We start from the raw sequence: 27,163 nt of genomic DNA, 5'->3' as shown, positions 1-27,163 counted from the left end.
GAGCAGGAGCAGGAGAAGCACGCCGCCACGCCCTCGACGCTCCCCTCCTCTACAACGCCACTCTCGACGCTGCCCCGCTCGCGTAGCTCCCGACGCCACTGATTCCGCCGTAGAGGACCGCCGCCGTATCCTTCCAAGGTATAGCCCCCGATTCCCCTCCTCCTCCTCCTCGGTGTTAACTGCTAGGAGGATTGCTGCTACTGCTACTGCTAGAAAGGCTACTGCTACTGTTATTGGAAGTTTATTGCTAGAAAGGCTACTGCTACTGCTTGGTTCCTTTGGTGGATTATTGCTAAAAGGCTACTACTTGGTTCTTGAACTGCTTGGTTAGGGTTTTTGGGATGGCCCTTTTATGGGTTTGTGACTGCATATAACTGGACAGGGTACTAGCATTTCAAGAAATTCAATCTGTGAGCATCTGTCCATCAAAATTGGTGCATTGAAAATAATTTTCTTAAAATAAATTATGATCTTTGGGATATACAGAACAAAATGCAAAACACTGCTTGAGATGTAGTGGTAAATGGTTGTAGCTTAGCCGCAGAGCTGACAATATGTTGTTCTTTTCTGCTGGTAGCTCCCATATGTCATTTCTTAGTATGTCCTTCCACTCAGCTTCATCTGCTTTGCAAAAGAGGAGGCTCCCTAATGCTTTCGATGCAAGAGGCAACCCCTTCAGCTTCTTCACAATTTTCCTACCTATCAACTCCAACTGTGGATATGTGCTGCAATCACCATCCCTGAATGCATGGCTCTTGAAAATTGACCAGCTGATATGTGCTGCAATCACCACTCTATTGCTTCCAAGCCCTCCTGAAATTAAGGCTGCTCTATAGCTGAGCCATTTATCACAGTCTTCATTCCAGACATCATCCAAGACAGGCAAGTACCTCTTGCCCCGCAATACTCTGGAGAAGGTTTCCTGGAGCATATTCGTGTTGGTTATCTGTCCACTGTTAACGCTGATGCTAGGAAAGGGTTGGTGGCAGCATCCTCAAGAGTTTCTTGTGTTAGCTTTCTCCCGTCAAAATCTAGTTTCAGTTAGCAATTTAATAGTTTCAGTTAATTGTTTTTGGGATTGATAGTTTCAGTTAGCAATTTAATCTAGTATTGCATTGATGTGAAATGCAATGTGCAGGTGCTCCAGTGGTTGCGACCTCGTCGACACCCTTCCTCGACTTGGAGCCGGACCTGCTCGAGCGCCGCCATCTTCTTCCCGGTGAGCAGCCCTCCATTGCTGCTGCTTGCTGCATGCATTTGCTGCTTGCTAAATTGCTTGCTGCTGCTAGTGCTGCTTGCTTCTGGTGCCGCTTTGCTGCTGGCTTGTTGCTGCTGGTGCTGCTAGCTGCTGGTGCTGCTGGCTGCTGGTGCCGCTTGCTGCTGGTGCTGCTTGCTGCTGGTGCTGCTGGCTGCTGGGGCTGCTTGTTGCTCCGTGCTGCTTACTTGCTTCTGCTGGTGGTGATTCTCCTTGTTGGTGCTCGATGCTCCTTGCCATCTGGTGCATTTTGCTACTGCTACTGCTGCTAGCATTTTGTTGTTGGTGTGTATATGGTCGTATCAATAAAAATGAGATGTGTTATTTCTGTCGTGCGCCTATGCTGCCAAATTTTCCGTGAATTTTTTCGCTAAGTATATGCATTTTTTCCTATTTAGTGTGAACATGGCCGACAACGACGAGGCCGATGGCAGCAAACCATTCTGGCTGGTGGCCGATGAGATGGAGTCACAACATGGTGCCGCCGAGGAAGATGACACGGATCCCGAGTACCGAACCGATGGTGCCGCCGAGGATGACACCAGTGATGGTGCTACCGAGGACGACACCAGTGATGGCGGTGAACGCACAGATGGCGTCGAACACACAGAAGGCGGCGAACCAAAGAGGCAACGGAAGGAGCATCGCCCGAATGTGCTCAGCACCGTGAAGCAGGCATTCACTGAAGTGGGTGCCAATGGGATTCCAATGGCGCCCCCTGATTTAGTCAAAGGGTACGCGTCACAACTCGGGTGCATCCTCCGGAGCACAGTTTCGATCAACATCGAGAACCTCAGGCATCCTGACTGGGCGATTTTGCTCTCCCTCCTCTTCACGAAGTTGCACAAACGATACTTGCTTCTGGTTGACTGCTCAGACAAACGTCTCGGACGGAATAAAGTGCATAATGCTGCCCTCACGAAGATGAGCACCGCCCTCGCTAGTTGAAGGAACCGAGTGAAGACAATGATTCTGAAAGGTGACAGTTATGAGAAAATCAAGGAGACAAATCCTTCGATCACCGAGAAAGACTACCAGGATTACAAGATCAAGTGCGAGAGCGAATCAACCTCGGATTCTAGTCAGTGGGGGAAGAACATGCGGAAACTGAACTTAGGCACCCACAAACTTGGTTCTAGCGGTTACACAGTGGCACAACTGAAATGGGACAAGGAGGATGCGGAGCGTGCGAGGCAAGGCCTACCGCCCCTCTTCTCAAAATTCAAAGATAAGCAAACCGTACGCTATCTCAGGGCCCGGTACAGTGAGGACCCGGTAACAAAGGAGCTCACCACCAATCTGGAGGTGAAGCAGTTTGAGCGTCTTCTGGTAAGGAATGCACCCGCTTAATTAGCTCCTTGTGGTTGCATTCTAATTAATGAATCCAAATTTTTAATGGTTCATGCTCCTTCCGTAGGAAGATGAAAGCAGCGCGGGGTCCACGAGCTCCCCGTGTGCCCATTGGGACACCCCTTTAAATAGGGCGTTGAATCTCTACAAGAATAAGGATCCGTTGACTAAGCCGACGTTGGCTGGTCGTGTGCCCGGCGAAGGCTTGTCCATGAAATGGTCGGAGTACTATAAGTCTGGTTGCAAGGATAAAAAGACCAACACCGAGGACCCGCAGGTTAAAGCACTCAAGGCACAAGTGGCGCAGATCCCGATGTTGGTCGAAGAGCAAGTGCGACAGCAAGTGCAACATAATGTGGAGAACCAACAGAGGATGCAACGACAGCAAATGGAGGACAAAGTGGGCACGACGCTCACCTCCATCATGCCTACCTTGCTGGTGGGGCTGAATGAGTGGTATAAGGCCGGTGCAACCGGGAATCCCCCGATTCCCAACTTCACGGGCAGCAACTCACACAACGTGGCGCCATCGGTGTCTCCGGCGGCGGCAACATTGGTGCCTCCGGCAGCGCCAACATTGGTGCTTCCGGCGGCGCCAACATTGGTGTCTCCGGCGGCGCCATTTCTTCAGCTCAATGCACCTGTCGCTGCGGAGAATAAGCCGCCCGGCACCGCAGCAACAAGCAGCCCCTCCATCTCTTGCACGCCCGCCGTCGGTGGTGCTTCGACATTAACCAAGCTGGACGCCATCACGGTAACCAATCCTCTGTCGATGACTTCCATCTCCTTGCCTTTGCTTGGGCATCCCTAATGCCCTACATGTTTTCCGCACGGCACCGACGATGTCCCATGCATCCTCCTGCACGTTGTGAACGGCGAGTTGATCAATGTTGCCAAGGCCAACATTGTTTAGCCGAGCAACCGCCAGTTCCACAATAGGCCCATGGAACCCTCTGTGTATAGGGTTCACCTAGTTCGGGTGCCGAGGGGATGCGATGACGTGGTACCTCCCGTTCAACCCCATGGTGCCGACGAAGATGAGGTCCTTAACCTCAGCCAATGCTTCAGTTGGCCCATGCTTTGGCCGAAGAGCCAGATTCATTTGTGGACGAGGGACACCACCCCACAGACAGCACCGCCAACCATGACGGCGCCAAGCCATGGCAAGAACACCCCAACTGTGCCACCGTCAGCTGATCAGGACATGCATATGGCACAGGATCCAAATGAGGACAGTACATTTGCCGCCGTTGATGACTACATCAACGCATATGGGATGGATGACGACATATTTGTGCCTCCCTGTGGTGAAGAACCCTCTCCAGCTGCTGCCACGGGGAAACCCAATTGCAACAAGCGTCTATTCAGTTCTCAGGAGACGCCTCCAGCTACGGCCTTCACCGAGACTCAGGAGACAACTAGTCTGAAATGTGTTATCAGCCCTAACACACTCAAGCAGGTGGTCGCTGAGCAGAAAGCGGTCGAAGTAACTAAGAAGCCGAAGGGACGGAAAAGAAAGAAGAAGGACGACAAGTCTGCCAGCCAGCCGGCACCGAATCCCATCCATGCTCAGGACGGGCCACCAGTGCCCAAGAATATCGCGTGGAGAGTGCATGTAGCAGGTGAGTGGATGCTAGTTAAAAGATTGTACGATGCTACACCCTGTCCTATGCGCTCTCTGGTTGACGGTGTTCAGCATATGGAGGAGCGGCGTCTGAGGGAGAAAGATAATGGGTACTCGGTGTATGTGGCCAAGGTGCCCCGTTGTCGATAACCCCGTTGGGCAGAAGATCTTCCTGCGGTATGACTACATAATTGCTTTGGTAAACACTTATCCGCTGCACTACACCTTTGTTCGCCTATACTCGCTCAATATGGCGATGCGGATCATTAGAAACAAGACCCCGGACATCGCGATATAAGACCCCTTCTACATGCGTGCCATCCACTTGTCCAGCACTGGGGACCGAAAAGTCGCGGGTGAATACCTCAAAGGCTTCTTTCTGGCGAACCAGAAGAAGGATAACATCCTCCTGCCTTACTTTCCCGAGTAAGTCATCCCCTCACTGTCTTAACATATGATTTATTTAGTTTTTGATCGTACTGTTCTTAAACATTATGTGTTCTACGCAGAGATAATATCTGCACACTCATCTCCATATGCCCGAGACATTCCACGGCTACATATTTCGATGCGGACAGTAAGTCGAGCACAGACTACACACATATCAAGAGTGTACTTGATGATGCTCTCAATGGCTACGTCAAAGTTAAAGGCCTCATCGAGACGCGAATTGCTAGGTACGGAAAGCACGTGTTCAAACACGTAACAAAGTTCCCCTGCGCCAAGAAGCCGCCTTTCAGTAAGAAGGATGCCTACTACGCCCTCCATCACATGAGGGCGTTCTTACGGGACCACCAGATGCTTACGCTACCTGATCATCTCAGAGACTGGACCACACGCTTGTCGCGGATCGAGGACGAGAACATCAAGCAAGATTTCTTTCGCATCCAAGTAGAGCTGTGTGAAATCATCTATCGAGATGTCCTTACAAGCTCGGGGGAGTTCTTCACTGGCTATCAGCCGTCTAACAATGACATAGACACAATGCTACAGATGCAGGGTGGCGACTATCGCTCATGGATGACCCTGGCGAAAGGCGGCGGTTTTATCCACGCTCCGCCCCTTGAGCCGAGAAGAAAGTCTTGATGCTTGCCTAGCTATGTAGTTTTGAACTATCGACTATCGATGAGCTTGTGTTGTAAACTTTATCCAGTACTTTGCTTGCATGTCTCTTTAATTAGTTTCGACGGTCGTTCAACTTATATGTAATCGATGATGTTAATTACTAGTTGTGCTATGTTTGTGAACTTATATATATGGCTCTTTAGTTTCGACAGTCGTTTTGCGCATTTGATTTGGGCTTTAATTTTATTTGCACTTGCCAATGATTAGAATGTTTGGTCACCCGTACACTCTGGGGTGGGGCAAGTGAGCTTAGTGTGATGGCACAAATATCAATCTCTTGTGCATCCTACTTGGCTTCGCTTACCCCATCCTTGAATGTTAATATTTGTTGCGACCAACAAAAGTATGAGGCTTTCTATTTAGTTGATACTACTTGGCTCGTATTTGAGTTGAGATTCTTCGCTTACTTTGGTCTTTCTTCCATTTTAGTGCCGATGATTAGAATGTTTGGTCACTACACTCCGGGGCGGTGCTAGCGAGCCTGGTGTGATGACACAAATATCAATCTCTTGTGCATCCGACCTAGCCTCGCTAACACCGTCACGGAATGTGAATATTTGTTTTGATCAACAATGTATGAGGCATGTCATTTAGTTGATCCTACTTGGCTCGTATTTGAGTTGGCACTTCTTAATTAATTACATTGGATGATGATTAGAATGTTTGGTCACTATACTCCGGGGAGGCGCTAGTGAGCCTGGTGTGATGCACAAATATCAATCTCTTGTGCATCCTACCTGGTCTCACTAACACCGCCCCGGAATGTTAATATTTGTTTCGACCAACAAAGTATGAGGCATGCCATTTAGTTGATCCTACTTGGCTCGTATTTGAGTTGGCATTATTCGTTTACTTTGGTCTTTCTTCCATTTTAGTGCCGATGATTAGAATGTTTGGTCACTACACTCGGGGGCAGTGCAAGTGAACATAGTGTGATGGCACAAATATCAATCGCTTGTGCATCCTACTTGGTTTCACTTACCCCGTCCCTGAATGTTAATATTTGTTTCGACCAACAAAGTATGAGGCATTCTTCATTTACTTTGGTCTTTCTTCCATTTTAGCGCTGATGATTAGAATGTTTGGTCACCCGTACACTTGGGGGTGGTCCAAGCGAGCCTGGTGTGATGACACAAATATCAATCCCTTGTGCATCCTACCTGGCCTCGCTTACACCGTCCCTAAATGTTAATATTTGTTTCGACCAACAAAGTATGAGGCATGCTATTTAGTTGATACTACTTGGCTCGTATTTGAGTTGTCATTCTTCGTTTACTTTGGTCTTTCTTCCATTTTAGTGCCAATGATTAGAATGTTTGGTCACTACACTCGGGGGCGGTGCAAGTGAACCTAGTGTGATGGCACAAATATCAATCTCTTGTGCATCCTACTTGGTTTTACTTACCCCGTCCCTGAATGTTAATATTTGTTTCGACCAACAAAGTATGAGGCATTCTTCATTTACTTTGGTCTTTCTTCCATTTTAGCGCCGATGATTAGAATGTTTGGTCACCCGTACACTTGGGGGTGGTGCAAGCGAGCCTGGTGTGATGACATAAATATCAATCTCTTGTGCATCCTACCTGTCCTCGCTTACACCGTCCCTAAATGTTAATATTTGTTTCGACCAACAAAGTATGAGGCATGCTATTTAGTTGATACTACTTGGCTTGTATTTGAGTGGCATTCTTCGTTTACTTTGGTCTTTCTTCCACCCCTAGAATGTTATAGTGTGTTTTGTTTTGTGTGTGTCCCTAAAATTTGATAATAATACTAATGTTTCATTGGCTTGTGCATATATACAGAAATGCCATTGTATGTCGTGTACAAGGGCAAGGTTCCCAGAGTCTACAACGACTGGGAGGAGTGTCGGAGATAGGTTCACCGTTTTAGCGGTAACAGTTACAAAGGGTACACCACTAGAGTGGAGGCCGAAGACAGATACGTGTGCTATCTAGCGGGAGAGAGGAGGGAGCGGAGGAGGAACCGGATGACAACCACTTTCATCGCGATGATGCTCGTAGAGACTGTAGCTCTCTTCTATGTGATGGTAGTTTAGCTCATCGAACTTGTAACATCGTGACGACAACTATGCTAGCTACTCGATCTCGAGATCCTAACTTGTGTAATATTTGAATCAATACTTTGAATTCGGAGGCTAATGTGAAGAACTATGATGATATAATGTGCTGCATTGTCTATGTATTATATTGTATTGTGTAACCTGTATAAATACCAGTAATTGAAATAAAACTTAAATAGTCGAATTATTAGCAGTGGCGCACGTCCTACCCCTTTAGTGGCGCACCTCTCAGTGGTGCACCCTAAAATACAGAAGTGGCGCACCACTGTGCTGCACTCCTAAAGGCTGGCAGTGGCGCACCACTCTACGTACCAATGGCGCACCTCTCCAAACTACCAATGGCGCACCCCTATGGGCTCGCAATGGCGCACCACTATGGGCTAGCAATGGCGCACCCCGGTGGCTAGCAATGGCGCACTGGTACCTGGACTACCAATGGCGCACCACTAGTGCGCCACTGCTAACTGTTAGCAATGGCGTGTTAGCAGTGGCGCACCAGGGTGCGCCACTGATGGTCAATAGTGGTGCGCCACTGATTACCTGTTTCCTAGTAGTGGCAGCTCATAGTGCAGAGCTTGTTGTTCCTAAAGCATCAACAAAAGATAAAATTCCGATGAATAATTATGAAAGCGTACAACTTTTCGAAGTATCATTGCCGAAAAATTTTCCGACATGACGCTTGGGGGCTACTGCGACACCTTAATACTTGGGGGGCTACTGGGAATAGCTTACCTTGCGCTTGACGAGGAGTTCATTGAGAAACTCGCAGGTTTTCTTCTTGTGCTGCTTGATATCATAAGATTGAGTATCAGCTTTGCTCCATGCATTGTTGAGCATCGTGTTCAGCAAGTCCTACTCGAGCTCCCACTTCTCCGCCTCTGTAAGTTTATGGAAAACCTTCGTGGCATAGGCCTTCGGAGTAGCATGGCAATCTGAAGGATCGGTTCCTGGAGGGAATACGATGGAATCATCAGCCAGAGCTTCAACCTTATCAGGAAGGATCGGTTCCTGAATAGGTTCAAAGAAGTTCAACACGAAGTAGAGATCATCGTAACAAGAAAGTCAAATATCTATGATTGGATCATAGTAGAAATATTTGAATTACGAATTTGAGCGAACATCTAAGAGAGTTGTGAAATTGTTCCACAACTCACGCTTCTCGGAACACCATAGTTAGGATGGGGTGTTCGAGAGATGTATCCAAACCTTGTTGGATCAAAGGTGAGATTAATAAAATAATGCCATTATAGTTTTGTGGATAATGCTTTAGAGACTACCGCTTTTACACTAAATAGAGCGCCATCATAATCCGTTGAAATGACACCATACGAGTTATGGCATGGGTATGAACCCTAACAGTCTTTTTTTTAAATTTGGGTATGCATAGCAGAGGTAAATGAGTTTACAACCAAAATCGGATGAATGTCTTTGTTGGTTATCCCAGAGACCTAATTGGGAATTCTTTCCACTATAAAGTCAAAGACAAAAGTGTTTGTCAATGTTTGTGGCTTATTTCCAAGAAGTTATTTCTCGCGAAATATTTGAGTGGGAGTACAATGGAACTCGATAAGGTTGATGAACCAGAGCATAATGAGTAGAGTAGCGCAGCGTCGGAAATGGTTCCGGAAGCGACCACGACGCTCATGGCTCCCATGTCTACAAAGTGTTATAGCCATGGAGATCGAAGTACCTATTGAACCTTGTATGTATGGTTTACTTTGTGATCAAATAAATGATTTGAGGACAAAGGATTGATTTTGATCAATGATAAACCAACTGCATACAAAGAAGCTATGATGGGCCCTGACTCTGTTAAATGGCTAAGTGCCATGAAATCCAAGATAGTATCTATAATCAAGCTTGGAGCTTGGTAAACCTTCTGAAGGAATAAATACTTTTTGAAAGTAAATGGATCTATAAAATTAATGGACATGGATGGAATATCCTTGAAGAAGCTCGACTTGTCGAAAGGTTGTTTACGACAAAGTTTAAAGAGTTGACTGCGATAAGATTAGATCTTCCGTAGCGATGCTTATAGTCTATGCGGATTATTCTAGTAATCTCTACATACTTCTTTTATGAGATATGTTGATAGCATGGCAGAAATACATTCCTTAACATAAGTGTGTATTAAAGGTGTATACAAGATACAACCGAGAGTTTTGCTAGTCCGTAGAATCTAGATAGGTATACAAACTTCACTGGATGAAGTGAGTATCACGGAGTTGGTATCTTCACCAGATGAAATAATCAAAGAGTTTTGATTTCATCGGAAACGATGAAGATGCTTGCATTTGCAAGAAATTAAGTGGGAGCGCTGAGACATATTTATAATACTCTATGTGGATGACATATCGTTGATTAGAAATTATGTAATTTTGTACTTGATGGGATTAAAAGGTTTCACTGAAAATTAATTTCATTGAAAGGATATGGACTAACAGCATATTTAGCGTCAAGATCTATGAAGATAGACTGAGGCGCATAATAAGTGTAAGCCAAAGTACATAGAAGAAATATTGAATCAATACGAAAACGTCAAGAAGATGTTCTTTTCCGTGTGGAGGTTTAACAAGACTTGAGTGTATTTGACACTCAATGAGTAAAAATGCATGAGTAATTTTAGACCACGAATAATATGTACACAATCAGATGTCCTGTGCTCTAAAGTGTTACGAGCATATACCAGAGTGATTCATGTGATGATCATTGGACAATAATAAGAATATCCCTAAGTGCTTTAGAAGAACTGAGGATATAGTGTTGTATGTGGCAATACCAAACAAATCGATATAAGGTGTTACACCGATATTAGTTTGGTCACATATAAAAATGAATCTCAATTAGGCTAAGTGTTTATTAAAAGATAACACAATGGGCTAGAAGAAGTCTATGCTAGATTTAGATGAGTTCTAAATATTGTGACGGATTCTACAAATGAAGGAAGAGTATATCGTTGTTTTGACAATGACCAAGGGTGTTTGAGTTAAGAAGTTACTTTTGAACTTGGTGTAGTTCCAATGGTGTGAGAACTGTGAAGCCATATTGTGTATGACAATAATGGTAACATATTTCAGACCGCGGAATTAAGGTTCCACCATAATACCAAACATATACAATGCCGACTCATTTGAAAAATGAGTGATGCGTGGAGACGCAAATGAATTGCAAATTACATACGTTTCTGAGCATGTCAAATTCGTTGACTGAAACCTCTCCCATGAGCAAACATGATAAACACCGGAAGGCCACGGTGTTAGATCTTTACAAATGTAAACTAGATTATTGACTCTAGTGCAAGTGGGAGACTGTTGGAGATATGTCCGAGAGGCAATAATAAAGTGGTTATTATTATATCTTAGTGTTCATGATAAATGTTTACATCCCATGCTATAATTGTATTAAGTGGAAACATTGATACATGTGTGTTTTGTAAACAAACCGGAGTCCCTAGTAAGCCTCTAGTTTAAACTAGCTTGTTGATTAATTGATAATCAAGGTTTCCTGATCATGAACATTGGATGTTGTTAGTAACAAGATCATGTCATTAGGAGAATGATATGGTGGACACACACCCATAGTGAGCATAGCATAAGATCAAGTCATTAAGTTCATTTTGCTATTAGCTCTTAAGTACATAGTAACCTAATCCTTCGACCATGAGATCATGTTAATCACTAACACCGGAGGGATACTTTGATGACATCAAACGCCACTTCGTAATTGGGTGGTTATAAAGGTGGCATTGGGTATTCTGAAAGTATGAGTTGAAGCACATGGATCAAGAGTGGGATTTGTCCATCCAAATGACGGATAGATATACTCTGGGCCCTCTCGGTGGAATGTCATCCAATTAGTTTGCAAGCTTGTGACTAGGTCACAAGGGATGTCATATCACGGTACGAGTAAAGAGTACTTATCGGTAACGAGGTTGAACTAGGTATGGAGATACCGATGATCAAACCTCGGATAAGTAAAGTATCGCGCGACAAAGGGAATCGGTATCGTATGTTAATGGTTCTTTCGGTCATGAATTCATCGTTGAATATGTGGGAGCCATTATGGATCTCCAGGTCCCGCTATTGGTTATTGATAGGAGAGGTGTCTCGATCATGTCTACATAGTTCACGAACCGTAGGGTGACACACTTATGGTTCGATGTTGTTTTAAGTAGATATGAAATATGATATGGAGACCGAATATTGTTCGGAGTCTCGTATGGGATCCAGGACATCACGAGGAGGTCCGGAATGGTCCGGAGAATAAGATTCATATAATGGAAGTCTTCTTCCGGGGTTCGGAAAAAGTTCCGGTGTTTTGATCGGGGCTTCTAGAAGGTTCTAGAGGGCCACCGGTGGGCCCACCACCCCGGGAGGGGCCACATGAGTGCTACATGGCCTAGTGGGCCAGGCACACTATGACATGTGGGCCCAAGTTGGCCAGCCCCTTTAAGATAAGATTTAAATGGTTTAAATTAGAGATAAGATCTATCTCTAGATTTTAATGATTTAAATAAGAGATAAAGGGAAGACTTGGGGGGGGGGGGGGAGATTTCTTCCCCCCCCCCATGCGCCGGCCCTAGGAGGAGGTGGGCCAAGGGGGCAACCCTAGCCGCACCCTCCCTCTATAAATAGAGGTGAGGGGGTGGCCGGCCACTTTGCCCCCTCCCGTGACCCTAGCCGCCACCTCTCTCCCTCCTCCTTCTTCCTGCGCAGGCTTGGCGACGCCTTGCAGGATTTCTCCTCCACCACCACCACCACGCCGTCGTGCTGCTGGGATTCCGAGGGGATCTACTACCTCCGCTGCTCCGCTGGAACGGGGAGAGGAGCGTCATCATCGACACCGTACGTGTGACCGAGTACGGATGTGCCGCCCGATCGCAGCACTGGAAAGTACTGCAACACGAACTAGAGTTCGTCAACTGTGCATCTACATCAACCATGAGATATGATCTCGTTAACACTTTGGATCTTCAAAGGTATGTAGATCTGATCTCTCTCGTTGCATAGATCTCATAGATTGGATCTTGGTTTTATTCGTTCTTGCGGTAGACAATTTTTGTTTTTTATGCTACGATCCCTACAGCTTGCTTTTACAAACCTCTCTCCTTAAACTCAAAACTCATTAAGAACTAATATCTTCCCGTATCCTTTCATAATTCTATCATATATGATATGTAATTGACCCTTTGAAGTCTATAATTACCTTAAAAGGTTTGTGGGGCAAAAAAATTATTATTAATTTTCCTATACCAATTAATGAGAGAGGTAAATGTTGAAACAAAATCCTCACATTAAAAGGTAAAAAATTTGGCTATATAATTGTAAAGCAATTACTCCCTCCGTCCTACAAAATTTGTCTCAGATTGTCTAAATTTGGATGTATATATACACTAAATTAATTTTTTGGAGTATTATAAATCTACATCTAAATTTAAAGATTAGCATAAGCTAGTATTTAGCTCTTCATTAAACATAGGCTATCAACTATGTCTAGCATTGACACAAAAATTAGGTACGAGGATAAGACTACCCACAATAGAAGTATCATAGGTAGTTTCATACATTTCATGCATGCAAAAAACTGATATGGCAGTGTAATTGAAGAAGAGAGAGAGATAGGATAGTAGTATATCATAGGTAGTTAATCTATCATAACACGTAGTGCTAGACAATTTAATGTTAAATAGATCTTGTACATAGATTTGCATTTTGATTCTACAAAACAATTTATATAAGGATACTTACTACAACATGATATCATGCATTGCGGAGATAGTAACATATAGTAGTATCATACACACGATACTTCTATACGATACTATGCATTGTGACTAGTCTAAGGCATTGGCTAATTTTAGAAGTGTAATTAAAACATAAGCCAGCAATCATGTCTAATTGTTTACTATTGGCACTAGAACTGAAGGCATGCGGATCTTATAAAAAAACTGAACGCGTGCGTATTGTCTTTCTCCGAGCTACGTGTGTGCTACCACTAGTTAACCATTCGCATGCGTCACTCGAAAAGAAAGCCGGAAGGCCCAGATTTGTTTTTTGAGTATAAGCCGGAAGGCCTAGATAACGAAGGAAAAAAACTAAGCAGAAACAGAAAGGCCCAAAGCCTATTCTCTCCAAGGTTTGGCTTTTTTAATTCCCGGAGACACAAAACATCTTACTCTAATGGCGTGTGTGGCAACTGGCCATTAAGGCAGTGGAGATGAGACCTTAGATGTTGGGCGCCTGGGATGGCCACCCCTACCCCAACCTGTCCCCGGGGCCGGCCCATAGGACTATGCATCGGCCATATTTAGAAATGGAATTAAAACAAACGTCAGGATAAGCATGCATTGATGACATGCATTAATATCTCATAAATAACCATGGCAACACGAGCACATTTTGACTATAAGTACGAATCATAGACATACTTGTAGACTCATCAGTTTGCCTGAGGAAGTATCACACGTTACCCTCATTGATATGGCACGGTACATGAAGAGCATTGGGACTGGACTAGCACTGGGAACCAACATGGCGTTGATATTCTCGTGGCTGGTGGTGCTGCTTTTCCTATCATCTGGTAGGAATATGTTCAACCCACACATATCCAGATCATAGTGAGCCAAGTTAATTTAGTTGATTTGTATTGTCTGCTCTTGGATGCAGAAGAGATGGGATCAGAAGGAGGATGCGACGGTCCGAGGAGCCTGACATGGGACAACAGATCGTGTTGGACAAAGCCTGGAATCTGCAACGGTCCGTTCCGGAGAGAAGCCTACGACTGCGGCCAGTGCCAACAGCTCTTTACGTGCAGATGTTGTATTCAGTGCGAGGGCAAAACCGCTAGCTTGCCACTTATACCTTGATTGAAGCCACTGCTATTACTTCATGCATTTCAACTGAGATGAATTAATTAGGAATCTCTCTCTATGGTGTAAGAGCATCTCTAGCAGAAGCGGCAAACCGCAAACCCTAAATCGAGCTATCCAGGGCACGCAGAGTAGAAACGGCATATAGTACTGCATATTTAAATAAAAATGGCGCGCAAGATGGAATTGCATTTCATTTCGATAGTTCATACGTATATGGAGCTAAATTCGACTACATTACAGAAAAAGGATCTCGAATTAGCTAAATTTGAGCTAAAATCCACCGCCACGGCAACCTAGAAAGCAAAATCGGCTGCGGGATACTCACCGGAACCCTGTGCCGTGGTGGCGGCGCGTCGGAGCGGCCTCGTCACTCCGTGTCGCTGCCGAGGTCGACGATCACCCTGCCCTGCTCCTCCGCGATGCGCCGCCATTCGTCTTCCTTGTCCGCGTCGCGCTGGCTCGAGCGGGAGACGAGGTCGACCACAGTGTTGAGGTTGCGCTCGTCGACGAAGTCGCCGGGAGCCAGCCCCGCGATCACGCCGAGCTGCGGGAGGAGGCGCTCTAGCTCGGCGTCGTCGAGGTCACTAGTGGAGAAGAGGCCTTTCGTCCCAAGCCCCTCACTGGTAGAAAAACGCTCATCTATACCGGTTCCAGAGGGGCATTCGTACCGGTTGAGCAACCGGTATAAATTATCCGGCACTAAAGGCCCCCCCCCTTTCGTACCGGTTGCTTACGAACCAGTATAAAAGGGGCCTCCACGTGGGCCACCAGGAGAGCTCAGGGCCAAGGAGCTTTGGTACCGGTTGGTAATACGAACCGGTACCAAAGGTTCCCACCCGCGGCAGGGAATTTGCCCAAATCTCTGCCGCGGCAGAGAATTGGATTTTTAGGGTTTTTGGAGGGGTTTAGGGATATCGGTTTGTTTCATATCGCGTCGATGCACCAGAAACGCGTTTGGGTTTAGGTAGTACATGAAGATCAAGATGATGCATAGCAAGTTGGTGCATATAATATAACACACATGTAATTGCATAAGATCGCAAATTAAGTAGCACTATGCAGGAAGATCGATCTTCATGCATAGTGGTACTCTCCGAGGCGTACTCTATATATGTCTATTACATGTAGCATAGTGGTACTCTTCGAGTCAACTATATATGTAACATGTACATCTTCATTCATAGTGGAACTCTGCGAATGGTGGTATGACGTCCCGAAGGAAGAATCCCGCCAATTCCTCGCCTATTGCTATGAAGCGGTCATCGATTGAGAGCTTGTTCCGCTTTCTTGCCAACTATAAAAGAATAAGATACAAATGAATACATGAGCTATGTGTGTGTGTATATATATATATTCAGACCACAATGAAACAACTATTACTGAAACTCAGCACAACTTATGATAAGAAAACAAATTTGTGAATATTGTTTTCGTACCTCTTTATTTCTTTCATTATTCATTCTCTCGCTGACAATTCTGTGGATGTACTCGCAAACGTAGAATCCACAGAGATCAGTCCCTTGTGGTTGTTGCGGGCATTTCTTTACAAGAATATAATTCAATCAAACAATAGTCAAGTATGATAATTAAAGGTGTGTGGACCTAGGTAGTACTACTTACTTTCGCCTTCCATCGCAGCTTCGGTGTCCATTCATGGGACTTATCTTCCTTGATGAAAGTTTCCCACACGCTGCCCGACAAAAGAAAATGCATAAAAGAGTTATCAATTAGTTCATAGCAGGAAATTAACGAAACAAACCGATAAGAATTAAAATTACCTTTTGAGCATTAAATAACAAGACAAGTATAGTTTCGATTTTTTGCTTAGTGAGTCAAAGACTTCAACTTCTCCAATTTGCATATTGATGACGAGAAGAATAAAGTGAAACGTACGCACGTTTAAATATGTAGTGTCATATATATAAGTCATTAGTTAAAATTTTGACATACGGTGAGCAAAATATAATGTGTTATAAGACAGTAAGACTCACTCGAAGTTGTAAGGCCAAATTATTAACTTTTTGTCACGTTGTCGCTTCAAAAACCTTAGCAAAATCTCCGGTGTATCCTTGTTATAGACGGGATCTTCTATGGTTTTAACATGCATTGTGTGCGGGTCAATGAACCCAATGTCCGTGATTTCGTCCCTTTTGCATTCGAGCATCTTCGATCTGCATAATATAGCGCACAAAGGATTATAATCTGCAGACAATGAACGAGCTGAGCTAAAGACTTCTCAAATTAAATAAATCACTTACAGACAATAGGAACTGATGATAGATTTGTCGAGGGCCCGGAGATTGTATAACTGGAAAAGCTCGTTGAAGTCAACGTTCACACAGTATTCCTGGAAGTAGTGCTCTTCACTAACTCGCACCATGATAGTCTCGATCCCTTCCTTTGAGGCATTAAGGTACCACGAATGCAAGTTACGCATACATGTTGGTAGCTTCCTGAGATTCTCGACCAAATCTTTCCCTTGAACAAATTGATATGCTCGTTCAGCGAAGGCGTAATCGGTTGTGTCTTGTCGAGAACTTTGAACGGGCTTCCCGTCAAACACCTTGAGAGGGGCGACCGATTGAACGGGTTGTTGTCCGAGCTGGTAGACTTGGTGTATCCCTTTTATCTCCCTGATACCCGATTGAACGGGTTTTGTCGCCTCGATCATCTTGTCATACGACCTTTCAATAGAACGCCTATAGTCAGATGGCGGCGATGGTACAGGGTCATATAGATTCTCAACGGTACGCACAACTTTCACCGGATCTAGTGTCTTCTCGAAAGGTATCTCTGGCACTTTAGGTGCAAAAATTTTTTTCACCTCGGCCTGAACGGCTTCCTGGTTTTCCTCGGGAGTTTTTTCCCAAGGTAACTTCTCAATAGGCGGCAGTGGTTTCTCCTTTCTAGCTTTCTTCCTAGGCGGCGTACCGTTCCGCTTAAAGGGCGCTGTCTTACACGGAGGATCTCGAGGTGGTGGACTCACGCTGGGGTCCCTCTCAGGTAGGTATGGACTTTGCTGCTCATGTGGACTGCTAGGAGGAGGAGTCGAAGGCCTTTGATGCTCATGTGGAGGAGTCGGTGGCCTTTGCAAAAGGACGATGTACTTCTTCGGCCATAGGGCAAAACCGTGCTTGACATCGGCCAGTGTCCTCTCATCGTCACCTCTAGGAATATCAAGCTCCACTGTTTCAAAACCCGGAACAACTTCATCCACCCCGACACGAAGACAGCCAGGTGGAATGGGCATATGATGGTGCATTGCTCCATCTTCACTTGGGTACACATAGCCGACCGCCACCTTAACGGACGCGGTCCTGAATAACATATGTAGCTCGCAATCTGTCTTCTCCGTGACATAATCCACGGGGTAGCTTCCTCCACATCCGTCAAGATGCGAGGAACCGACACTGCTTCTTCGCTGAGATGGGGCAGCATCGGCTTGTGGATCCTGTAGAAACAGCGGCTGATCAGGTGCCCTCTGATTTCTCTCAAGAGCCTCCACCCTAGTTAACAATTCCGTTACAATGTCGGCGTCCTTCTTCTTCTTTCGCGAACGGCTTCTATAAGTGTCAGCGCTGTCCGGCCACGCTTCCTTCATGGTGAGACTCGGGCGAGCTCGCACTCCGTCCAACGTGTTCGTGGTTCCCCGCAGCGAGTGTCAGCTCGTCATTCTCTCGATCGGGAATGTACTCTCCCTTTCTGACCTTTTCAATTGCATCTACAAGCTTCGGTACAATTGCCTCAATTTTTTCCTTCCATTTTCCCTTCGCAACGATCAGCCCTGTCTTTGGGTCCAACCCTGCCCCATGAGCGAACAACCAGAACTTGGACCGTTCGGGCCAGTCCCATGTCTGTGGAGTGATTCCTGCATCCATCGCTTTATTCTCAAACGCTGTCCACTTCGGAATGGCACTCTTGTAGCCACCTGACCCCAAATGATGCGGAAGTTTCTTCTTTGAAGCATTTTCGGTATTTTTCTTCGATCGGGACACAAAAGTAGACGATTGCTTATACTCCTTAAATGCGGGCCAGTGATCTTTTATCTTCACTAGATTATCATCGAATACTGGATCTTCATTCTTATATTTGTCCCATAAATTTTTCTTCCAGGACTGGAATTGTATGGCCATCTTCTTCAATGTCCATTCCTTGACTTTATTCTTCTGGCCTTCCGTCATGTCTTCCGGTAGGCTGAACTTTGTCAGTAGCGTGTCCCAAAGAAAAGTTTTCATCGTGTCGTTGACATAACTAGCACCACTCTCCGCGTTCTTCGGCTTATGCCACTCTTGAATGCTGATCGGTACATGGTCCCTAACAATAACTCCGGCTTGACTTGTAAATTTGCGGCAAAACTCCTTGGGATGCTCTGGTTCACCATTATCCTTGAATGCCGTGAGGGCTAACCTGCCCTCGCCCTTTAGCACCCGCGTCGGGCCTCGTTTTGTTCTAACAGACTTGCTCGATGATCCAGAAGGCTAAAAGAAAAAATTATTCGTTAATAAGTGCAATACAAATAAATGAATGCATCTAGGGATGAACACAGACTAATTGATACATAGATATACACCTCGCCGGAGTTTGTGATGGACACTTCATTGTCTTTTCTAACTTGTTCAGACTCAAGTCCCTCGCCGAAATCATTCAGAAAGTCTTGGAACTCGTTGTCATCTCCATCGTCGGGTTCCGGACCACGGGCACTCTCATAGATCAATTTCTGCACCGCTTCTTCCCCCTCCTCATCTCGAACGAAGGTGCCGTCCTCCATACCTCAATGTCACTACAAAATTAAGAAAGCAATTGTATTTCATTCATCATGTCATGATCATATATATAACAGATTAGAAGAGTGTGCAAGGGTTCACTAAACTTCCCAATATAAAACTACCATAGTGTTTCAAACTAGAAAAAATACAAAATTCCAACATGTTAGTAGTTCAGAGCGAGCTTATGTGCAAAAACTATTCAGACGAGCTCGCTACAGATGAGGCCAGTCGGCAGGATCACCGCCGGCTCACGATGCTATATATATGAGCCATGACCCCGACAAATAGATTTTCCATATTTGTTTTGTAAGAGGATCAGTCCTTGGGGTGTCGCTGGTTTTGAAAAGTTGTAAGAAATTACCTAGTCTGTCATAGCTTGTCCATTTTCCTTACCCTTGAATGATCAGTTTGTACTTTTGCAGAGCGATCTTCTAAGAACCATATATAGGACTATCTGTGCACATATAAAGTAGAAGTACACACCACATCACTATTATATTAGCAGTGAACGGCTGCAGCAATGGGATAAAATTGTTGTTGGAGCTGTGAACTTATTTTCTGCGACGACGCACATCACTATTATTATATCACCACACCATGAGCCACTCCTCGGCCAATGCCTTCAGCGACGACGACGACGACACCGCCGACCAAACAAAAACCCGCTCCACCCGGGCAAGGCTATCTTCTCCAGGCCGGGGGGCTGGGTCCAGGTCGCCGTCAAGCACGCCCCCGTCGGCGCCTTCGTCGTCGGCGTCGACCTCGTGCCCATCCGCCCCATCCGCCGCGCCCACTCCCTCACCGAGGACATCACCACCTCCATGTGCCGCTCCTCCGTGCGCAAGCTCATGGACTCCAGGGGCGTCGCCGCCTTCGACGTCGTCCTCCACGTTGGCTCCCCCAACGTCGGCGGCGCATGGGCGCAGGAGGCCACCACGCAGTCCGCGCTCGTCATCGACGCCGTGCGCCTCGCCACATACTTCCTCGCACCCAAGGGCGCATTCATCACCCAAGGCCTCCGCGGCTTCTACATGCAGGTCCGCGCCATCCTCTCCCGCGACGGCCTCCGCGGCTTCTACCGCGGCTTCGGCGCCTCCCTCGCCGGCACCGTCCCGGCGCGCGCGCTCTACATGGCGGGTCTCCGAGCCGGCCGCCTCGGCCATCGCCTCGGCCGCCGCGGGCGTGTCCGCCGCCGTCGCCGCGCAGGTCGTCTGGACCCCCGTCGACGTCGTCAGCCAGCGCCTCATGGTCCAAACTTCGTCCTCCCCCTCGCAGTCAATTCATCGAACAGGTGGCGGGCGACGGACGCGGTGAGGGCGCGGCAGCACACGCCACTGCCCGCAGGGAGGCGAGGTGGATGGCTGCGGCGTAGGCGGCGCTTGGAGCATGCCGGCGAGGTGGATGGCTCCGACGTTTAGGCGGTGGCCGCAGCGCGCGGCGGGAGGCGCTGCCGGCCGGAGGAGGGGAGAAGGGGCGGGGGTCGAACCTGCAGGTTGCCGGTGGAGGGGGGAGCGGCGGCGGCGACGGCGTGGTCCTGGCGACGGCGTGGTCCGGCGACGGCGGCGACGGCGTGGTCCCGGCGACGGCGAGGGCGAGCGCGCGTGTCCGTGTGTGTTGTGCGTGTGTTTTGGCCTCAGGCGGCTAAGGAAACTAGACGAGGGACCTTTGGTACCGGTTGGTACCACCAACCGGTACGAAAGACCTTTCGTACCGGTTGGTGGTACCAACCGGTACCAAAGCCTTTTTTTTGGTTTTCTTTTTCTTTTGTTGTTTTCTTTTCTTTTGTTGTTTTCTTTTCTTTTGCTATTTTTTTCTATTTCTTTTTTATTTTCTGTTTCTTTTCTGTTTCTGTTTCTTTTCTTTTTCTTTTTCTTTTATGTTTCTTTTCTTTTCTATTTCTTTTCTTTTCTATTTCTCTTTTTCTATTTCTATTTCTGTTTTTTTCTTTTCTGTTTCTTTTTCTTTTCTTTTTCTTTTTCTTTTATGTTCCGTTTCTTTTCTTTTTCTTTTTTTCTATTTCTTTTCTATTTATTTTTTTCTATTTCTTTTCTTTACTCCCGCCACGACGCCGCGCGGGAGAAAAAAGGCGGGAAAGAAAGGGCGGCAACAATATTTTATTACGATTGAACTCGAATTAAAAGTACACAGATCAACTGAAAATTAAGATACATGGCTAGATTCGAATCTTGGAGTCATTCAGTCATAGTCGTGTCTAGCCCTATAAACGTCGCCACTGTAGTCGTCGTAGTCGCCGATGTCATCGTCGCTGGCATCGGGGTCGCGGTAGTCGAACCTCGGCGGGTGAGCACGCGTGGGCTGGGACTGAGGGTAGCGCAGGCGGGGGCCACGGTAGGACATGACGCCCTGGAGAGTCCGGCCGCGCCACCACAGCCGACGGCCGGCCTCGTTGAAGTTCGAAGGAGGCGGGCCGCCCTCCTCCTGCCTGGCAAGCGCCCTCTCACGCCGATTGATGAAGAAGCTTTCCCAAGTCGGGTTGTAGTCGGGATGCCACTGGGGATTCCTCCGCTGCTCTGGCGTGAGCTCGAAGTAGTAGTGGTTCGTGATGGCCATCTCGCGCGCCACACCTAGAGGGACTGGAGGGACCGGTACGCCTCCGACGCTTAGCAACCAGCCGGTCGGGACGCGGTAGCCCGGCGGGCAGGGGTAGTTCGAGGCGCAAAGCGCCTCCGCCTCCCGGGGGTTTAGAGATACGATGGAAGCCATGGGAGAGAATGATGAGGTTTGCAGATATGAGTCTAGATGTGATATGTAAATGGAGGCCAAGCCTACATATATATAGTGAAAACATGGCGGGAAGACAGAGGCGGGAACCGGTGGAAAGCGCGGGAAGAAAATAGGCGGGAACGCAATGGCGCGGCAAACCTTTAGTACCGGTTGGTGGGTGCAACCGGTACTAAAGGTGTTTTTTCTGTCATGTAACAAAATTGTCGGTGGGATAAGGACGCGTGGGTAACCTTTAGTACCGGTTGGTGGGTGCAACCGGTACTAAAGGTGGTTTTTCTGTCATGTAACAAAACTGTCGGTGGGATAAGGACGCGTGGGTAACCTTTAGTACCGGCTGGTGGGTGCAACCGCTACTAAAGCTGTCAGCAGGATAAGGACGCCCTGCTCGATGAGATAAAGCATGTAGCGCACGACGCCCTGTCGGAGGAAGAAGACAAAGTAGAAGCGGCGCCGTGCCTATAAAAGGAGCATCGATACGCCATGGCAAGCAGCTCAACAAGCCAACATGGATGGAGAGTTTCATCACCATGGATGGAGGAAAGGGTTGGGAAATCTCCCGTGGCGGAACTTGTCGAAGATGCCCTTGGTGCACACGCCCTATGGCATCTTCGGAAGTTCCGCCTCGGAAAAATTTCCCTGCAAGCCCGTCAAAGACTCCATCTCCTCTAACAATGTTGGGGAAAGGGTTGGGAAATCTCCCGTGGCGGAACTTCTCGAATATACCCTTGGTGCACATGCCCTATATATGGCATATTCGGAAGTTCCGCCTCGGAAAAATTTCCCTGCAAGCCCGTGAAAGCTACTTAACTAGTAAAACAAGCCAACCATCTCCATTGTTAATATCTTACATACAGTAACATCATTACACAAAAGTGATTTCCATATTGAGATACACAAGTTATGATCCCTATATGTAGCTAGCTAGTCTTCTGAGTTTTCTTCGTCCGTTTCCCTTTCTTCTTACTGCGACGCAACCATGGACAATCTTCATTGTTTAAGATGATGCTTGGGTCATTTTTTACCTTGAAGGGTGGAATATCGTCAAACTTATTATAATCTTCTGACATGTCTGTCTTGTCCTCTACTCCCACGATGTTTCTTTTTCCTGAAAGAACTATGTGCCGCTTTGGCTCATCGTATGATGTGTCCTCTTGCCTTTCTTTTATTTTTTTCGGTTTGCTAGACATATCCTTCACATAAAAAACCTGAGCCACTTCACTGGCTAGGACGAATGGTTCGGTGTCGTACCCTAGATTCTTGAAATCCACTGTAGTCATTCCGTACTGCGGGTCTACCTGTACCCCGTCTTTCAGGTTGAACCATTTGCACCGGAACAAAGGGACCTTGAAATTAGGTCCATAGTCAAGTTCCCATATCTCCTCTATGTACCCATAATATGTGACCTTGTTCCCATTGCCATCTTCTGCATCAAAGCGGACACCACTGTTTTGGTTGGTGCTCTTTTTGTCTTGGGCGAAAGTGTAAAATGTGTTCCCATTAATCTCGTACCCTTGAAAAGTCGATATAGTAGAAGATGGTTGCTTGGCCAACAAGTACAGCTGCTCGTCATCGGTGACATTCATGAGACGTGTTTGCAACCAACCGCCGAAAGTCTTCATGTGTTCTCCATCAATCCAATCTTCACGTTGCTCCGGGTATTTAGAGCGTAAGATATCCTTGTGTTCCTCTTTGTACGGAGCCACCAAGATGGAATTATGTAGAACTGTGTAGTGTGCTTGAGTGAAAGAATGTCCGTCCATACACGTTGCTGATTTCTTTCCTAGCGTGCCTTTTCCACGCAGTCTCCCCTCATAGCGCGATTCAGGAACACCGATCGGCTTAAGGTCGTGAATAAAGTCAACACAAAACTCAATGACCTCCTCTGTTCCATAGCCCTTGGAGATGCTTCCTTCTGGCCTAGCACGGTTATGGACGTACTTCTTTAAGACACCCATGAATCTCTCAAAGGGGAACATGTTGTGTAGAAATACAGGATCGAGAACGCCAATCTCTTCGACCAGGTGAACTAGGAGATGTGTCATAATATTGAAGAAGGATGGTGGGAACACCAACTCGAAGCTGACTAGACATTGGACCACATCCTTCTCAGAATTTTGTAGAGTAAGTGGATTGATCACCTTCGAGAAATTGCATTGAGGAACGCACATAGCTTCACAATGGGTACTCGAACATTTTCCGGCAGAAGCCCCCTCAATGCAACCGGAAGTAATTGTGTCATAATCACGTGGCAGTCATGAGACTTTAGGTTTTGAAACTTTTTCTCTGACATGTTTATTATTCCCTTTATATTCGACGAGAAGCCGGACGGGACCTTGATGCTACTCAGACTTCAAAAAGATCTCCTTCTCCTCTTTGGTAAGAGCGTAGCTGGCAGGACCTTGATACTTCTCTGGATTCAGGTTGTTTCCTTCGTGGATACTTTGCTGGTCCTGCCGTGCATCCGGTGTATCTTTTGTCTTCCCATACACGCCCAAGAAGTTTAGCAGGTTCACGCAAAGATTTTTCGTCACGTGCATCACATCGATTGCAGAGTGAACCTCTAAGAATTTCCAGTAGGGTAGCTCCCAAAATATCGACTTCTTCTTCCACATGGGTACGTGTCCGTCAACATCATGCGGAACAGATTGTCCGCCGGGACCCTTTCCAAAGATCACTTTTAAATCCTTGACCATATCATATATAACTTCCCCAGTAGGGCGGGTAGGCTTCGTTCGGTTATCTGCCTCACCTCCGAAATGCTTTCCTCTCTTTCTTACGTGATGTTGTTTTGGAAGAAATCGACGATGCCCCAGGTACACATTCTTGTTTCCCAAATAATTACTGTTAGTCTCTCCTAAACAATGTGTGAATGCATTGTATCCCTTGTTTGACTGCCCTGAAATGTTACCAAGAGCAGGCCAATCATTGATGGTTACAAATAACAACGCTCGTAGGTTAAATTCCTTTTGTTCGTGCTCATCCCACACAGGTACACCTTCGTCACGCCACAACTCTAAAAGTTCTTCAACCAATGGCCTCAGGTACACATCAATGTCGTTGCCGGGTTGCTTCGGGCCCTGGATGAGCACTGGCATCATAATGAACTTCCGCTTCATGCACAACCAAGGAGGAAGGTTATAGATACATAGAGTCACCGGCCAGGTGCTATGGACTGGAGCTCGCTCCCGAAAGGATTAAAGCCATCTGTACTTAGACCAAATCTTAAGTTCCTTGCGTCATCTGAAAATGACTTGAACTCTCTGTCGATTTTTCTCCACTGCGACCCGTCAGCGGGGTGTCTCAGCATCACATCTTTCTTACGGTCCTCTTTGTGCCATCGCAACAACTTGGCATGCTCTTTGTTCTGGAACAAACGTTTCAACCGTGGTATTATAGGAGCATACCACATCACCTTCGCAGGAACCCTCTTCCTGGGGGTGGACTCACCCTCAACATCGCCAGGGTCATCTCGCCTGATCTTATACCTCAATGCACTACATACCGGGCATGCATTCAAATTCTCGTACTCCCGCGGTAGAGGATGCAACATTGATGCATGCATGTATCTTCTGCACCTCTAATCCTAGAGGGCAGACAACCTTCTTTGCTTCGTACGTGCTAGAGGGCAACACGTTCTCCCTGGAAGCATCTTCTTTATTATTTTCAGCAACTTTTCAAATCCCTTGTCAGAAGTACCATTCTCTGCCTTCCACTGCAGCAATTCCAGCGTGGTACCCAGCTTTTTCTGACCATTTTCGCAATTTGGGTACAACAGTTTGTTGTGATCCTCTAACATTTTCTCCAACTTCAACCTCTCCTTTTCATTTCCGCAGTTCATCTTCGCATCAAGAATGGCCCGACCCAAATCGTCATCCGGGTCATCAAAAATCGGCTCATCGAAAATGGGCTCTTCTTCAGCTTCGTCTTCCCCCATTCTACTATCACCGTCTTCAGTGAATAAGGGATAGTTGTCACTATCCTCTTCTTCTTCGTTGTCTTCCAATATAACCCCTCTTTCTCCGTGCTTGGTCCAACAATTATAGCTGGGCATGAAACCGTTCTCCAGCAGGTGGACGTGAAGGGTCTTCGAGGTAGAGTAATCCTTCATATTCTTACAGGAACTACATGGACAATACATGAAACCATTCGACCGCCTGTTTGCCTCAGCCACGTTGAGAAAATAATGCATGCCATTAATGAACTCGGGATGGCACCGGTCACCGTACATCCATTGTCGACTCATCTGCATTTTATATGTATATCAAAAATCATTAAATACACAACATCATGGATATATGAGTGACCAACTTAAAAATATTCAAGTTCATCACATAAAACTAATTGTTTTTATAAAAAAGAAGAGGGGCTCACCGAGGTGGTACCGTGCCGGCTAGGGGACGACGCTGGCGATCGACGGCGGTAAGGACGGGGATGATACTAATTAAAACCTACAAAACATACCATAATTTCAGCTCAAATTGCATATAAAAAAATAAAATCACTAACTTAGGCATTTCATCGAACACCTTGCTTGCACTAGAAAAATAGTACGAGTTAAAACTACCAAAGAAATGAGCTAAATTAGAAACGCCGGAAGGAAGGATGATATTGCTAACCCTGGATAGATGTATGCCGTTAATCTTGTTAAAATGGTGGAGAAAAATGAAAATTATTGGAGTGTGAGAGGTGCAAAATATTTGGAAATGTGAGAGAGGATGAGAAGGAAATGAGATATGCAGGGAGCTCGGGCGCGCGGCGGCGCGCTGGACCCTTTAGTACCGGTTCCTTACATGAACCGGTACTAAAGGTGCAGCCTTGGCCCCACCATCGACTGGAAACTGGGCAGAAACCCTTTAATACCGGTTCGTGTTACGAACCGGTATTAAAGGTCCATAACGAACTGGTATAAATGTCCCACCCCTGGAACCGGTATTAATAACGCCTTTCGTACCGGTTCGTAAGGGAACCGGTACTAAAGGCTTAGATGGATGAGAGGTTTTCTACTAGTGCCTGGGAGCAAATGTCCCCGTTTTGAACCAAACCGGGACCAATGGGGGGCATTGGTCCCGGTTCGTTCCGCGCTGGGCGACCCCACCTATTGGTCCCGGTTCGTTTGGACCCTTTAGTCCCGGTTCGTAATACCAACCGAGACTAAAGGGTTGCCTCACTGGTGGAAAAACAGGCTTCCGGGAAGCCCCATAAGTCGCGACGGTGAAGGAACCGCGACTAATGGGGTCTTTAGTCGCGGTTCGTGTGGCGAACCGCGACCAAAGGCCTGGGCCCAGGGCGCTCGGTGGCCAGCCGGTGCACGTGGGGGGTCTTTAGTCGCGGTTGGCCAGGCCAA

General features: G+C 46.6%; 1 protein-coding gene and 1 pseudogene across 1 annotated transcript; one reads left to right on the top strand and one right to left on the bottom strand.

The window, feature by feature from the left end:
• Positions 1 to 454: 454 nt before the first annotated feature.
• On the bottom strand, positions 455 to 1,257 carry LOC139837452 (putative disease resistance protein RGA3). Its single transcript, XM_071826897.1, has 2 exons — positions 1,192 to 1,257; positions 455 to 946 (listed from the first exon to the last, which is right to left on the bottom strand). The coding sequence occupies exons 1-2, from the start codon at positions 1,255 to 1,257 to the stop codon at positions 455 to 457; spliced, it is 558 nt and encodes a 185-aa protein (XP_071682998.1).
• Positions 1,258 to 3,749: 2,492 nt separating this feature from the next.
• Positions 3,750 to 5,315, top strand: LOC127337989 (uncharacterized; annotated as a pseudogene).
• The last annotated feature ends 21,848 nt before the right edge of the window (positions 5,316 to 27,163 follow it).

Source organism: Lolium perenne, chromosome 3, assembly GCF_019359855.2.
Source record: "Lolium perenne isolate Kyuss_39 chromosome 3, Kyuss_2.0, whole genome shotgun sequence".
Classification (NCBI taxonomy): domain Eukaryota; kingdom Viridiplantae; phylum Streptophyta; class Magnoliopsida; order Poales; family Poaceae; genus Lolium; species Lolium perenne.
The sequence above is the reverse complement of the archived record's forward strand: the minus strand, read 5'-3'. Positions and strand labels throughout refer to the sequence as shown.